Source organism: Drosophila suzukii, chromosome 3 (assembly GCF_043229965.1).
Source record: "Drosophila suzukii chromosome 3, CBGP_Dsuzu_IsoJpt1.0, whole genome shotgun sequence".
NCBI lineage: Eukaryota > Metazoa > Arthropoda > Insecta > Diptera > Drosophilidae > Drosophila > Drosophila suzukii.
Window position 1 is genome coordinate 17,223,956 of NC_092082.1, and position 14,891 is coordinate 17,238,846.

A 14,891-nucleotide genomic window follows, 5' to 3' on the forward strand; every position below is an offset into this window, starting at 1 on the left:
ATCTAATGATGGTAACTATAAAATTTGTCATATTTAATACCGATTTCGTTATATTAAAAATAAAATAATATAATATAAAAGTATGTCTTTAAAGGATAATTTTAGGTTACTAAAAAATATGGTATTATCATAAAAAATACTAATCTTCATTTTATTTTATTTAAAATTTCAATGCTATTTGCATTACTTATTAGGTATCCCTTATTCGAGTTGATCATATTTTGCGCTCTTTCTCGTTTTTGTCAAGTGGGCTTGAATGGCTGTGGATATGGATATGGAAATGGAAGTTGGAGTAGAAGTCGAAGCCCATGCGCTTGTAATCCACTTTGGCAAACCGACCGGACGTGGTTCTCGTTGGCGGTTGTCGAAGTCGTTGTTTCCCACTCTCGAAAACCCCGAACAGGAATGGCACAGCCATCCACTTGGTCTGGCTTTTGGTCAAACGAGGCATCTTGGCCAGAGAAAAACTGACTGTCCGTCGGCCATTTGTACTTATGCAATCGATAAAGTGCTATCTCCGAGTCGAAGTCAAGTCACCTGCTGGACATGATGATTTGTTGGCTGTCCTCCCAGGTTACAGTTTTCTGTGTGGGCTGCGAAAGACAGCGAAGAGGTTTCGCGGCTATTGATAGTTAAGAGTCTTGTTTTTGCAACATAGCTATGGCTATTTTAATCGGGAAATCATAAGCATTTTTCATATATCAGCATGTGTCTGTTGATATCCTCTTCTCTTCTAATAACAATTCCAACATACTAATGACTGAAGACTCCAATTTAACATTTTTAGGACCCCTAGTGAATATATATATTTTAAGTTATGCATTTAGCTTGTTATCTGCCCTTAAATGGATGGCATCCTGCAGTAATATGTAAGGGTTTCCTGTCGCAAAACCCAGCTGGTTAGTAAGCCATGATCTGATTATAAAGTGTGGGCTGCCAGGAGGTACTTAGTTGTAAAAACATTTACATTTTTGTATGCATTTATCAAGCTTAGACACGCACCTTGTTCTATAGACCGTGGAAATATACTTAATTTCATGGGTATTAAACCAATTAATTGCGTGGATGCAGTTTCGCAATTCTTGGCTCGTAAATTATGGCCGAAATGAGAAAGATCCCAGCTGCGGTTGATTTATGGGGCCTTTGGCGAAGTCCAATGCACTCTCTTGTTAAAAACTAAATGCAACAATGGGGAAAAAATGTAAATTGCTAAATTATGCGAGGTTAGCTACTGCTAGGGATTGGATCCCCTTCCAATTTGCCCCTTTTTTTTCTACGCATGCGCGGCACAATTCTGGGCTGCTGTTAGTCCATTGGATTTATCCATGGCAGCTAGACTCAAGTTGCGGTCTGCGCTAAATTGATTTGAATTTTCCGCCGCATTTTCCTCTCTCTCTGGTCGCAAATAAATGTTAGTGGTTGCCGGTTTGCCCCCTCAAAGCTTCCAAGTTTCTGCGTCCCATGTGGGCGTTTATTTCTGCTAAATTGGCAAACCACGATGGATCGTACGGCTATATAAAAGCAGTAGGTGTGTGGGCGATATATCTGCGTGTCTGCATCTGTCTGCGCGCTTGTGCCGGCACTTGTTTTCCTTTATGTAATTTCTTTGCAAATTATTTTCTTAATACCCAACTCGGGCCTAATTCAATTTGCGGTTTTCTCCTTAACCCAAACGTTCCCAGCGGAATGCATTTCGGAATGCCGAATGATGATGCCCGTAGTTGTGGCGGGTTAGCCACAAAATTCAAATTTGTAAGTACATAAGTGGTAAAGTGGTTCTCAGAGGAATGTGGGAATCTAAGAAAGGGAATTCTCGGTGAACAGAGTTCATAGCAATGTAATTGCAATTATGACGAGATAAAATAACCTCAATAGAATTTAGAAATATGAGTAATAACTTTTTGAGAAGATCAATGATATTTTGAACATATAATTTTAGTTTTTTTTTTTAAATCAAGCAATTTAAAAAATAGCGTAACTCCGAATTTCACTAGCTCTACCGCTTCAAATTCTAAATAATTATATTAGCTACACCATTTCTCAAACTTTCTGCTTAATTTAAAAACACTTCTCTTTCAAATATGGTTCTGTTATGGCTTATAATGGGATTGATACTATTCCCAAATATTGCGGAATTTATGTTTCTTAAGGGTAAGCTTTTTAAAACTGTAAAAGAAATTTAATAAAATTATAACCCTCAGTTTGCAATAATGGCGGGTCCTGTGTTAACGAGAAATGGAGAAATGGCACTCATTGGAACGTCAATTGTATGGAATGGATGGAACTAAAGGAAGACGAAGTCGACAAATGTCGTAAGCCCTGGAAATGCTGTCACACTGCGGAATACGAAAAAAGAATTAAATATTCAGAGGGCTAGCCGTGAAGCCCTAACTTTAATATCAGATATGTGACAATATCTCAGAAACTGGTTTCTAATTTTATGACCCATTAAAAAATAAATATAGTCAAAACAAAAGGGCACGAGCTTCTCTTGTTCTTCTGCGAAATGACATTAAAAATGCTATTCAAAAACCTCGTTAATGTTAAAATAACACTTGCAAAACGAGTGTAATATAAGATAACATATAAATTTAGCTGGAAAAGTGTCTCATAATACTAAAACTTTTTTAAATGCCACTTTTAGAAAAGCTTTTCTTATTGAATTGTGTGTTATAAATTGAGAATTTATTGAAAAAATTATTTAAATTACCATAACAATTATTCATAAGTAGTTAAATTTATAGACAAATGGGATGAATCGTTAGGAAATCGCTAGCGTTTTTAGGCACAGTTTTCAAGGCACTGGGTAAAAGTATTTTTGATAGTTTCATCTGATTTGCAGGGCAGGTCAGGGTTATTCTAAATGGGGTCTTGCTCTGCTGATTGGACAGCTCAGGGTTAAGTGGAGAAACGTCTGACCCAGCGGGGGAATGATGTTGAGGGAGGGGGGTTAACACTCCCGCCGAGTTCCAATAGAAAAATGCGTATTCATTACAATTGATTGACAGACGACTGGACTCGAACCCAGACCAAATCAATTCATGCTGAAGTGAGCGCCCAACGGACCATGGACCATTTACCATTTACCATTTACCAGTTGCCACCAAAGGAAAAACACCAAGCACCACTGACCACCAGCACAACCACAATGGACAGCTTTTTGCAGCCTCAATTAGATCCCAGCAAAAAGCCAAAAGCAAGCTCACACTTAGAGTAAAACTTCCGCTAATATGAAAAAAAAATTCTTAGGTATGAATAAATATTTTTAGGATCCTTAAACTTTCTTGGTATTATTAAACTCCTTAATAAAATTTCTATATTTTTCTCAATCTTGTAGATTTTAGTACATCTTTAATGAAGTATACAAGAATATTAAAAAAAAATGTATATGGTTGAAAATGACTGGAACGTTTATTTTAAGTCTCTGGAAAATTTGTAATATTTTTCTAAGTGCTTTGCAAATGATTCTCCAGTGACATGGAACATTTTCTTTCCACTGCTGCGGTTTTCCATTGTCCAAAGTTTTAGCAAATGTTGTAGTAAATTGCTTTGACTTTGGATTTTGTTTTGTTTATGCCTAATTGCTTTTATTATCTATTTTAAATTATTTTTTAAATTTGATCGTTTTGAAGGGCTTTGTTTGGATAAAATATTTTCAAGTTCACTGCGTGGGTAGAAAGTGTTGTGTTATATTTTTTATTTTTTTACACGATTTCTTGTTAGTATGGTTTTTTTCTTCGACTTTTGTTGTGAACATTTTGCGTGGGTCATGGTTGGCATTGTTGTGATTTTCAGAGTGGTATCCGTGTGGATAGTGTTTGTCATCGTTGGTTTTTGAGTGAGTCAGCTTCCCGGCGAGTCGGAAGTGAATCAAAGCGATCTATAATTATACCGGTATTCCAGAGTACTTCAATTTGCAGTATTCTGGGGAACCAGTGGGATATGCATGGGTGTATTTGTTTTTTGTACTTTCTTAGTGATACTTTTTGTTTGGAACCCCTTCCCACAGGGAAATGGTGACAAAATACACGAGAACCCCATTCAAGAAGAGAAAGGTAAGCATAAGAAGAAAAACAAAATCGGTAGACGGGTAAAACAAAATAAAACAAACAAAATCGAGCCAAATTAACCGCGAAATTGGATGTTTCTCATTGATTTTTTCGTTTCTGGCAGTTATGCGTTAACTTTTTATATTTTTTCGAAAGCGCGACCAACGAATTGTAAAGTAAACCCAGAAACGAACTGTTAAATGTGTCATAAAACCGCGAGAGCTGTCCGGTTAAATGAGTTGCAAACAAATCGGCGACCATAAATAACCCAAATGGCCGCTCGAATGGCAAATTTCGTGAGATTCTGCACTTTGATGCGCTCTCTAGCAGTTCGTGAAAACGTGAGTTGGGTTGAGTTTGGGTTGAGTTTAAGTTGAGTTTAGGTTGAGTTTGGTTGAGAAGAGTTACCTAAGCGTAGCCTGCGGGAAAAACAACTGGAAAACTGGGCAGGAAAAACGAGGCGTTGCCAACTGGCCAACTGAAAACTATGGACCACTGCGCAGAGGGCATCGCTCAGTACTCAGGAAAAACCCAAGAAATAAAAACAGTGAGAAAAATCCGGCTAAAATTGGTAACAGTTCTTTTTTTCCTATATATAATGCTATGCTATATTTTGATTAAGGTATTATATTATAAGATGGTATGATATTATTTCTTTAATAAGATAAATTCCCTAAATTTGACTTCTAACTATTACAATCCGATCACTAGGTTAAGACTATATTTTAATATATCAAAATTAGTCCGACAAATTAAATTTCTTATATATTTCATCAAAACCACAAAAAAACATTTCTTGGTAATTTAATAATGTTTAAAATCATTTTTTAATATGATGCTACATCTTATAAGATAGTCATGTCAGTATAAGCTTCCTCAAGACTTCATTTTAAGTATCTTTTTTAGCCACATGTCTCAAGCCATCCACAACCTTAACACTCAACTTCTGCTCTCCATTTTTGTACTTCATTTCTTTTATCTATCATTTAGCATTGACCCAGATTCCTGGAAAGGCGGTGCAAGACAACAAGTTCAGGCCATATGTGCCATGTGTATAAAGACAACATCTTGAGGTGATTGCCGAGTGAAATGTCACCATTAGTCAAAGCCAAATCAAATGTATAGCCGTAAATTAATATTTATGGCACTTAAAAACTTGTGCGACACATGCAAATCCGAATGTGTGTCAAGCCGGCCGGAAATTTGCCAACACACACGCAGCAAAAATACACAGAAATAAAAGCACCCAATGCGAATAAATCAAATGGCACTTCCGCTGCAACGTGGGCAGTACGATTTTAAAGAGCTGGAGAGCCCGAACCGCCAGCCGAATGAAAAGTGACAATTTCATTGTGGAAGACGTCGAGTATTTCCAGCCCCCAGACAAGCGCCCAAGTCAATGCCGCGGGATTTCGTACTTGTAAACAATTTTTACTCGTTTTTTGCCTGCTTTTTGCTTATTTTTTGCTATTTTTTTGCTTTAGAGTGGAGTACGATTTAGGGAGGGGGCAGCGAAGCCCACGCACTAAAATTCGGCCCAGACAAGCTGGCCACCTCGTCTATCAGGTAATTCATTCATTTCCAATACGCCCCAGCTGCATTCACAGCTGATTCATTCACTCGATCATTCGTTCACGTTCCATTCATGAGACATTTTTGACAAACAGTCTGCGGAGTCGCGGGTTTTTCTTTTGGGTCGTCACTGCAGTCATCATGGTCGTACGGAGTATTTTGGTCTTAGCCGTGGTCCAGAGATCACTGTCCATAATTGGCAGCGACCATCGATCAGTCGCCTCGCTAATGCGGGCTTGTAGGTTGCATTTAGCCAGTGATTCGAGTTCCCAAAGATTTAGTGCATCGCCTTCGTTTTGGTTTGTAAGGCGGATCGGAATTGGGCAATTTGTTGGGCTATAATTGCCTGCATTATGCGGGTTGGAGGTGGGAATGAAAAACAGGTGATAAAAGCTAATAAATCTTGGTATAGCTTTACCATTGACTTATAGAAACAAATAAAGTTATAGAAAGGCGAACAAATTTATATTTTATTTTCTTTGGTTTTCAAACAGATGTATTAAAAATGCTTTTTATTAAACATTCAATATATTAACAACATAATAACGATGAATTTATTAATATTCTTATCATTTAAATGTCCTTTGAAAACAGCTAAATATTTCGATTTTGGTTCCTATTCTTGCATTTTTAATTTTCTATTAACCTTATAAAATATTTTTCTTTAAAAACGGGAACCAATCTTAAAAAAATTATATAAAGATTAAATTATTCATTCGTTTATTGAATACTAAAAAAGAAAATCTGTAATCCCACATTCCTTTCCACTAAAGCCATAAACAACTGATAACTGCAACTTAAGATCTGTTTTTAAACGCATTTCATAAACCAAAACGTTTCGTATAAATACAAAGGCAAGTCATGGGTTAAAAATTCAATTCAATCGATTCAGATTAACTTTCCATCAACAAAAGACTACCAAACTAAATCGACCTTGGAGCATTAGTCTTATGCATAATCGGTTGGTCTAAAATGCATAATTATGCAGATGAAATATCGTCTGCCCAAAAGTCTGTTTTTCTATCTGCCTAACTAGGCTTTGGATTTGTGTCCCCCCTTTAGGCTAAAAAATTAGATTGAAATTAATTAAATGAAATTAAGTGGCTAATTTGGGATTCGAATTTCTTTAAAAGTAAAAACAAAAAACCAAACAAGCCGCCCAAATTAATTACGCATTTTCATCGAAAACGTATTAATTTAGTGGACTCGAAGACAGAAAACAAAATAACAGAAAAATAAAGAAATCCTAAAATATATTTGTCGTGATGGTTCGCTCAACTTTAGAATTTTTGTAGTTTTTTGGTTTACCCATAAATCTGCAGAAATTTGCTTTGCTAATGCTATGTCAAACATAAATTTACGATGTTATCTTAATACTTTATAAATGTTGCTAATGTGCTAAAATTAATTTTGGATATGCTAAATTCGCGAGAACGTGAGAATTGAGGCAATTTATGGGAACTAATATTAAATATTTGCAGAAACTAAGGAAAGCAATTATTTATTCCTAGAAATCTTCCTCTACTCTATTATATATTGGAAAAGTAAAATAAAATAAACAACAAGCATTTTCGAATTAATTTATCTTTTTGTATCATTAAGTTTATGGCTATTTGATTTGAAGTGCCCCTTTGGCACAAGTCTTCTATTTTGGGTCTATCACCATAATTTGTTAAAACAATATTTCTGCTTTGGTTGTCAAATATCGTTGGCGACACTAGCACATCATTAGCGGTATTTGTTGCTACTTCTGGCCAAGATTTTTCTACCATTTCTGGTTTTGGCTACTGATCTAAGATCGTCCCTCTGGCCAACATTGGTCCATTATGCTAATGGCTCAACAGCGGCTTTGGACTCCACAGTGGTTGCAGAAGTTTAAAATAAATTATAAAATATTTCTCTCAACTGGATTGGGCATAAATCTGCATAAATTACCCATCTGGAAACCCTACATCCCATTCCCCTCCAGGAATTGACAAGTTTTCAGCATTTGTCTGGCGCGTTACGCGACGCCATCGATGGTAATCTGCCACAAAGACTGCGAAGGCAGCATACCAAATGAGGATGGCCATCACGTGTGGGCGCCACTTGGAGTGGATGCCACACACTCGGCATTAAAATGAGAAAAATCCAGAAGATCGGAACAAAAATAAACAGAACTTAAAAATATGTTTACCAAAAAAATTAAACCTTAAGTTGGAATTGATAGAAAAGTTTTCAAAAATATATTAAGATATTTCAGGAATTTCGGGGTAAAGTAACGTTTAATCGTTTCAGAATTAAGGGTTATTATTTTTTTAAATAAATAGAATTTTCTAAGAGTTATTTCTCTGAGTGCACTAAAATGCATTCCCTATTTGTATCTATCTCTTTCAAAAGGTGTCTTTAATGTGTGTAAGATTTAATTTCCCCTTTCGACCAACAGCCGTTTATTGCGGCGTTTAAGGCACTTTCTCAGCCCAGTTCTGGGGATCATTAATCATTTCTTTCTCTGGGCGGGGCTGGTAAATATTTTGACCAATATTTGTACCAGTTTTATCGTTCTTGTTTTTTCTCGCTCGGCTTTTGTTTTTGTAGTTTCTGAATTTTTAATTTGCTGTAAATAGAGCGTGTGATTGGCCCCGCCGTCGCCGTCGAAGTTGATTTAAACTTTTTTCGGTTTTTGTATCTCAAAATATAATTTTTAATGCCTTTTGATTGATTGATTTCGCTTTTTATTTTGTAAGAATCAAAGAGAATCAGCACTGTGAGTATTTCTTTGTGAAATCAATCCCTGAGATAGAGTATTTGGTTACATTTTTGTAATTGTTTGATTGACAGATTGAATTGGCATCGTTGGCAAAACAAAGATTGATAAAGTCAATAAAGAGTTTAAAAATATTTTAAGCAGTCATTGTTTTAAATGAGTCATCAATTGGTGAGTGGATCGCAGTTCATGAGACTTTTACTAATGCTTTAAGATGAAAATATTTCAGTGATCAGTAAACCTCTCTCATAACTGACCTTACATCCACATGACCCAATAATTACATGGTTAAAGCATCTTGAAATATTAGCTGCCCATGATTAATGGAGCACTTGAAAACCAAGCCCAACCAGCTAAACCTCAGATTATCGACGAACATGAGCAGCAAGTACGCGAAAAGAAGATCTAATAGCTCGACTTACAACCAACATCGAGTGGTAATACGAAGTTACCCAATCGCAGTCTCAGGTGTTCGTTTGTCAATGGATGACAAAACCAGTGTAAAACCTCATGTAAGACGTTGACTTTCCACTCCCCTTAGCCCCTTTACCATTTACCACTTGGGCAATTTGCCACGCTCTTTAGAGTGTATCAAATTCAAAATAATCCAGCAACAAATTGCCTCCAAAAACGTGATCGAGTTGACATTGAAATGTTGTTTTGTTGGCAAACTGGCATGGAAAACTTAATAGCTGCGCCACACACATATCGCCCTATGAAATCAACAATTCTATAATGAACTAAACAAAATTGGACTGTCAGGCGTATTTATGGTGAAAAGAACGGAACGCTTCAATTGATAATGAAAATACACAATTAAGAGTTCAACTGATTTAACCCGACAAAAATTGAAAAGCCTCAACATAAATTTACGTCCCGCTTCAATTGAATTTTGGTTTTGGGGACTCGAGAATCGGGCACAAATTGTTATACAATTACAAGTATATATATATTTTAGTTATTACCACAAGATGACATAAGCCTCGAAGGTATTTGGCACTTATTGTTCTTGACTTGTCATGTAAATCGTTTGAACGACAGGTTTATAAATCAAACCACAATTTTAACATGGGTATAAATGCTCCGTTACGATCGGGTCTTGGCTCTCTCAAGATTATAGACAAGAAATGGCAATGTTCTCTTATATAAGATGCCTATCAAAACTGTAAATCAGTTGTTCAAAAAAGCACATGACAAGGCTAAATGATAGTGTCCAGAAATAGAACTTGAGAATTTCAAAGGTACTTAAGCATGGAACATGTGAAACGCAGTAAGATGAATGTTTGATAGGAACTAGGGTGTGTGCCGGGACTCAATAGGTATCTGATTGATGACTGATCGTATGGCAAAGTTCTATAAATTATAAATTACCCACACATTTTTCACATCGCTTCTGTGTGTAATTCTTTTGGCATAAACATCCAATCAATTTCCTGTCGAAACTTTCTATGGAAACGCTGCTTAACGATTGGAACTTTATAATTAGAACCTTCATAAGAAGCCAGATCGGCTCATCAAAAGTTGTGGCCTGCCACCGCTTAAAGTGTTTACGATGTCTTTGGCCATGGCTCTTGAGATTGAAACGTCTCTTAATTGCATGTTAATTGCTCTAACCACCTGAAAAGAGAGAGAGAAAAACTTGCAGATCGACGGAAGATACAGATGCGCAGAGAGTCTCCGAAGAATTCACTGGGGATTGTTCTGTTTTCTTCTTGTCGTTTCTTTTCTTTCTGCTTCTGTGTAAACTGGACTGCAGGTTCGGGCTAAAACAGTTGCACTCATTTGTTGGCCCAGTCGTTCTTGCTGCTCTTGATCTTCCGTTGTGGTTCTGGGTTCTCCAGTTCTTCAGTTCTTCGGTTCTCAAGTTCCCGAGTGCAAGTACCCAGTAAAGTACGTGTGGCTGTATGGCTGCGTCTCTGCCTTTTGAACCAGCCTCTGGCAAGCGGAGACAAAGACAAGTTTTTCAAGTTTTCCGACGGGGGCACATGAAGTCATTCAAGTGGAAGCAACGAACTGGACGGTAGTCGTGGACAGGCGAAAGGCTTGTGGTCTCTGGTCTCTTGTCTTTCCTACTCCAAGCTGTCATTCGCACTTGAAGATCAAGTGATATATGTCTGGCTATCTGGCTGTCTGTCTGTATGTGCTACGTCTTTGGGCACCAAGACAAAGTAGATCCACTGGCAGTCGTATATTTACATGGTATCAGGCAAAGTCTATGGGGAGCCAATAAGTTTCGATTAGATAAGAATCGGGTACTTGACGCACTCGCAGTCTCCTTTCGAGGTGTTGTTGTTGCTGTCGCTGTTTGGATGGTGTAAGTGAGCAAGTTATAGACCACTTCACGTCATAAGCATTGGGAAACTGTGAAGTGCTCTAAATGCTATAGAAATTGACTAACTGTGATCTTAAGTGGTGGAAAAGGGGTTAAGCGGTGGAAACTTTGAAAAGAATTAAAAAGTCCCATTTTACTTTACCACCTTTTAAACATAGAATTAAATTTTTAAAATGTTTATTATTTACCATATAGTAATAATGATAGAAATAGTTCCATTGATTGTATATTATTAATAATAATAATGATGGGATACTATAAAGTCCTCTAAATGTAAACAAAAAAAAACCAGAATATGATGCAAAATGGGTCAAATGTTGTAACTTACAACTTCTAACTAGATATTATAAAGGCGGTAAATGATAAAAATATAAAAAGTATTTAAATTTTTTTTTGAAATTTAAATCAACTGCTTAAAGGGCTTTCTCTTTGTCTTATAATAACAATGGAACCATTATTTTGATAGACCTAGAGAATAATAATCAACAAAGTCCCAGCTTAAACCTTAAACTTAATTGCCACTAAAGTTTCATACTTCTAAGAACTTCCCATCCCATCCCTACAAACTGACCGCATTGTAACACCTTTAAAGTTTAAACTGACTTGCGTTGCGATAAGGTTTGTATATAACCTGGATTTTGGTGTAAATAGTTGGGCATGCCCCTTTATCGTCCCGTCGTGTGTTTGTGTATTTTGAGGGGCTTGGATAGATATGTATGTATGTTGGTTTATATAAAAGCCACCACAAAAGCGGAGCACTGACCCAATTCAAAATAGAAATGAATATTCCTAAGGTCTGTAAAGAGGCCATTGTGCCGGTGTTTTTGTACGGATTCACAGTGAGGTGTTAATTAAATTTATTTAAACCCTCTTGGGGTAAATCTACGATTTCCAAGCTCCGATACGAGCCAAATGAAGCGTGCCCAAATAGAATAGCCCTTTAGGGTTTGGCTACCAATTCGGGAAATGAGTTGACAATTTGAATGGGAAACTCAAAGCGAGCCCAAAACCAGAAATCTAACCACACCAGATTGGATCGGTTCGGCTTGGATAGTCATAGCCATAGCCCCCAGAAAAATTTCAACTAAATGTAATTGCCAAAAGCATCAACAACTTTTATCACAAAACCTGTCACTTGCGCCGACTATGTGTACGTATGCCAAATGGCCACAGCATAACTTTTGGACATAATTAAGCCATCAAACCAAAATCTTTGCCATTTGCGTTGACAGTCACTTGTCGCTGTGTTGGAAAACAGTGAGCACAGCAGACTCTGCACACAAAACTAATTAATTAAAATGAACTACTCAAAATGTTGGCAACACTTGGCAATTTTCGTTTTGGCTGTTACGACACTTGTTGGCTGATGAGTTGGGATGATTTAAACGGAATTAAGCGATAAAATCTAGCATTACCAAATTTTATTAGCGGCTTTTTGGTAACTGATCATGAAATAAAATTTTATTACGTTCCTATTAACCAACTACCTAATAAACCGTAACGCAGAAAATATAAAAACTATAGTAAAGTCCCACAAGCAATACAATGTATGTAATATAATATAAGATTTATAAACAGCTATGTTTTCTAGCTCATCTTAAAGTAAACGTAGTCCAACATAGAACTACTGATCTATCAAAACAAATTGTTATACAAAATCATTTTCAAAATCAATCAATTTGACCTTTAATACTTAGGAATTTTTAAGAAGATAACAATTCTTTCATAGCTGTTTTAAAAAGCGAAATCGCAAAATATGCTTTTTATAACCTAGGTTCTGGAAGCTCCAAGGTTACCTTAAGACTTTACCCTGGCTACCAAACAAAACCAACATCCATGGAAACACCATAACTCCCAAAGACAAAACTTTAACAAACATCCAGTCAATAAGTAATCTCGGAATAATGCAGTATTGCTGGCTTCCACAGGAGAGACGAGAGCCCGTTTTCCGAGAGAAACCCCCAGTGGTCCTATCAAGCAGCCGATTCCAACGCATCCGGGCAAATGCCACTCAGGCGGCCAAACAGGAGCAACTGCATCAGCAGCAGCTGCGGAACGAGGCGGATGAGAAACTTCGCATTGGAGGCGAGGAGCTGCTCCGTAAATTTGCCGGTCGGAATCTGTGCATCTCGCGGGAGGAGGAGTGCGCCCGGGAACTCAAGCAGCTGCAGGATGAGCATCTGGAGGCCAAGCGGCTGGCGGAGGAGGAGGCCAAGGCCTCGCGGCTGGAGCACCAGAAAACCAGAAGAGAGCGAATCGAGGCAGCCCAGAAACTCCTGGAGCAACTGCGTCCTGGTCCGCGGGAACTACAGTGCGCCCGTCTCCAAAGTGAAGTCATGCGAAGCATTAATGCCCAGCGGGAGGTCCAAGCGGAATTCGCCAAGGCAACCCGGCGGCAGGAGGAGCTGGACAGGAAGATCTTCCAGGAGCAGGTGCTTCGTGGCTTCGAAGAGGCCCAACTGCGTCACAGGGAGCAGTGCCAGCAGCTGGCCGAGCACAAAAAAGAGCTGCTGCAATTAATTGCGGAGAGGGAAAGGGAACGACAGGTTGGTTTTTTAAAAATATACTATAGCCATCCATCATATAGCACACTTTTTGCTTTAAAATAAAAGGGTAATATCATCTAGCCCTATGTTTTGAAGTTCTGATTTTAGGGTCTACAATATATGTACATATAAATTTAAATATGTTTAAATGGTTGGTGTAAATGGTTATAATGTACATTTTTAATTGGTTTATTTTGTTTTCTATATTTTGATATGAAATGGTATTTATTATGTTCAGAGATTTGGAATATGTTTTGTAACCATGTTTTAATTTAAACCAGTATGGTTTTTGTTTCTAGATTTCCCGTACACCTCATTGATATTATGATCTAAAGAGATATTTAAAAATTAGTTTATTTAATTCGTCTTATATTTTCAGGCCACCAAAGCCAAGGAGCTGGAGGAAGCTCTCCAGGAGCGGGAGCGAAACCAGCGCATGCTGAAGGAGCAGCAGGACAAGGAAAAAGAGCTGCAGGCCTCCAGGCAGCGCCTGAAAAAGGAGGAGGCCCTGGCCTCCTTGGTCATGTCCGATCAACGCCAGAAGCGCCTCTTGATGCTCGAGGAGATAGAGCAGGTTCAGTGCGATATCCACAACAAGGCCAAGGGCCATCTGGAGCAGCTCAAACGGGACAGGGCCAAGCAGCGAGTAGAGCAGCGCATCCGAAGGAATGAGAAGCTGGCCAAGGAACTGGCTCCTCGCCTGCATTACAGTGCTCGGGAGGATGAGGAGCGTCACAAGCGGCAGTTGGAGGAGATGCGAAAAGTCCACAGTGCCGAGCAGGCCAAAAGAAGGGAATCCCGAGAGCAGGCCAACAATGCCCGTTTGGCTGCCCAGCGAGAGGAGGAGGAACTGGCCAGGAGGATGAGACAAAAAGCTGCAGAGGATCGCAAGGAGGCAGAGAAGCTGCGTCTCCAAAACGATCTCACCAATGTCAAGTTTATGAAACAACAAAGGCAGGAACACCTCGAACGCATCAGGGAACTTCGCCGAGAACTCGATGATCAGGTGAAGAAACGCATCGAGGAGGAGACCCGACCAGGTACCAACTACAACCGGGAGGCGCAGTTGGAAGAGCTGCGCGAGGATGCCTTCTTCTTCGACTATGCCCGCCAGCTGATGGACGAGGCCAAAGCCAAGGGATGTCCACTAAAACCATTCATCAGGGCTGTTGGCCAGTACAAAAACGATAATCGCATAGGAGCTGAGATACGAATACCTCGACATATGATCACCCGATTGCCCATGGGCCGGAGAACCCAGGGAGATAGCCAAGCGGAGGGCAAGGAAAAATCTTTGAAGGATCAGGAACCCAATGCCAATGAGCTTAGTAAGGAGGAAAAGCTGCTAAGGCAGAAAATCCAGGAAAACCTTAAGAAAATTGAAGATTTGGTGTTGCAGGAAGGCGAGGGTAAAAAGAATCCAAAAACTTCATAAGAAATAGTAACTAAGGTACGATTAGATAATATCATTGAAGCAAATAAAAGTTCTATGATAAAGTTAAGCCTTTATATTTGTTTTAAACCCTGAATAATCAAAAACCACCCAAAGAAACCTCAAAACAAAATGGTTGAATATAAAACCCCTAACTTGACATGAATTGTGGTTAACTTTGTGGGCCGTAACTCGAAGGCAAAGTATTCGAATG

The 14,891-nt window shown here is 38.4% G+C and overlaps 3 protein-coding genes across 8 annotated transcripts in view; 2 read left to right on the forward strand and 1 right to left on the reverse strand.

The window, feature by feature from the left end:
• The window catches only part of rols (rolling pebbles), a 59,537-nt gene that overhangs the window by 24,810 nt on the left and 19,836 nt on the right, over window positions 1-14,891 (reverse strand). The window lies entirely within an intron of this gene.
• Window positions 2,035-2,471, forward strand: LOC108005073 (uncharacterized). Its single transcript, XM_017068213.4, has 2 exons — window positions 2,035-2,151; window positions 2,202-2,471. The coding sequence occupies exons 1-2, from the start codon at window positions 2,082-2,084 to the stop codon at window positions 2,375-2,377; spliced, it is 246 nt and encodes an 81-aa protein (XP_016923702.4). The 5' UTR covers window positions 2,035-2,081; the 3' UTR covers window positions 2,378-2,471.
• Window positions 12,482-14,680, forward strand: LOC108014631 (trichohyalin). The gene is made up of 2 exons (XM_017080793.4): window positions 12,482-13,245; window positions 13,625-14,680. The coding sequence occupies exons 1-2, from the start codon at window positions 12,604-12,606 to the stop codon at window positions 14,678-14,680; spliced, it is 1,698 nt and encodes a 565-aa protein (XP_016936282.4). The 5' UTR covers window positions 12,482-12,603.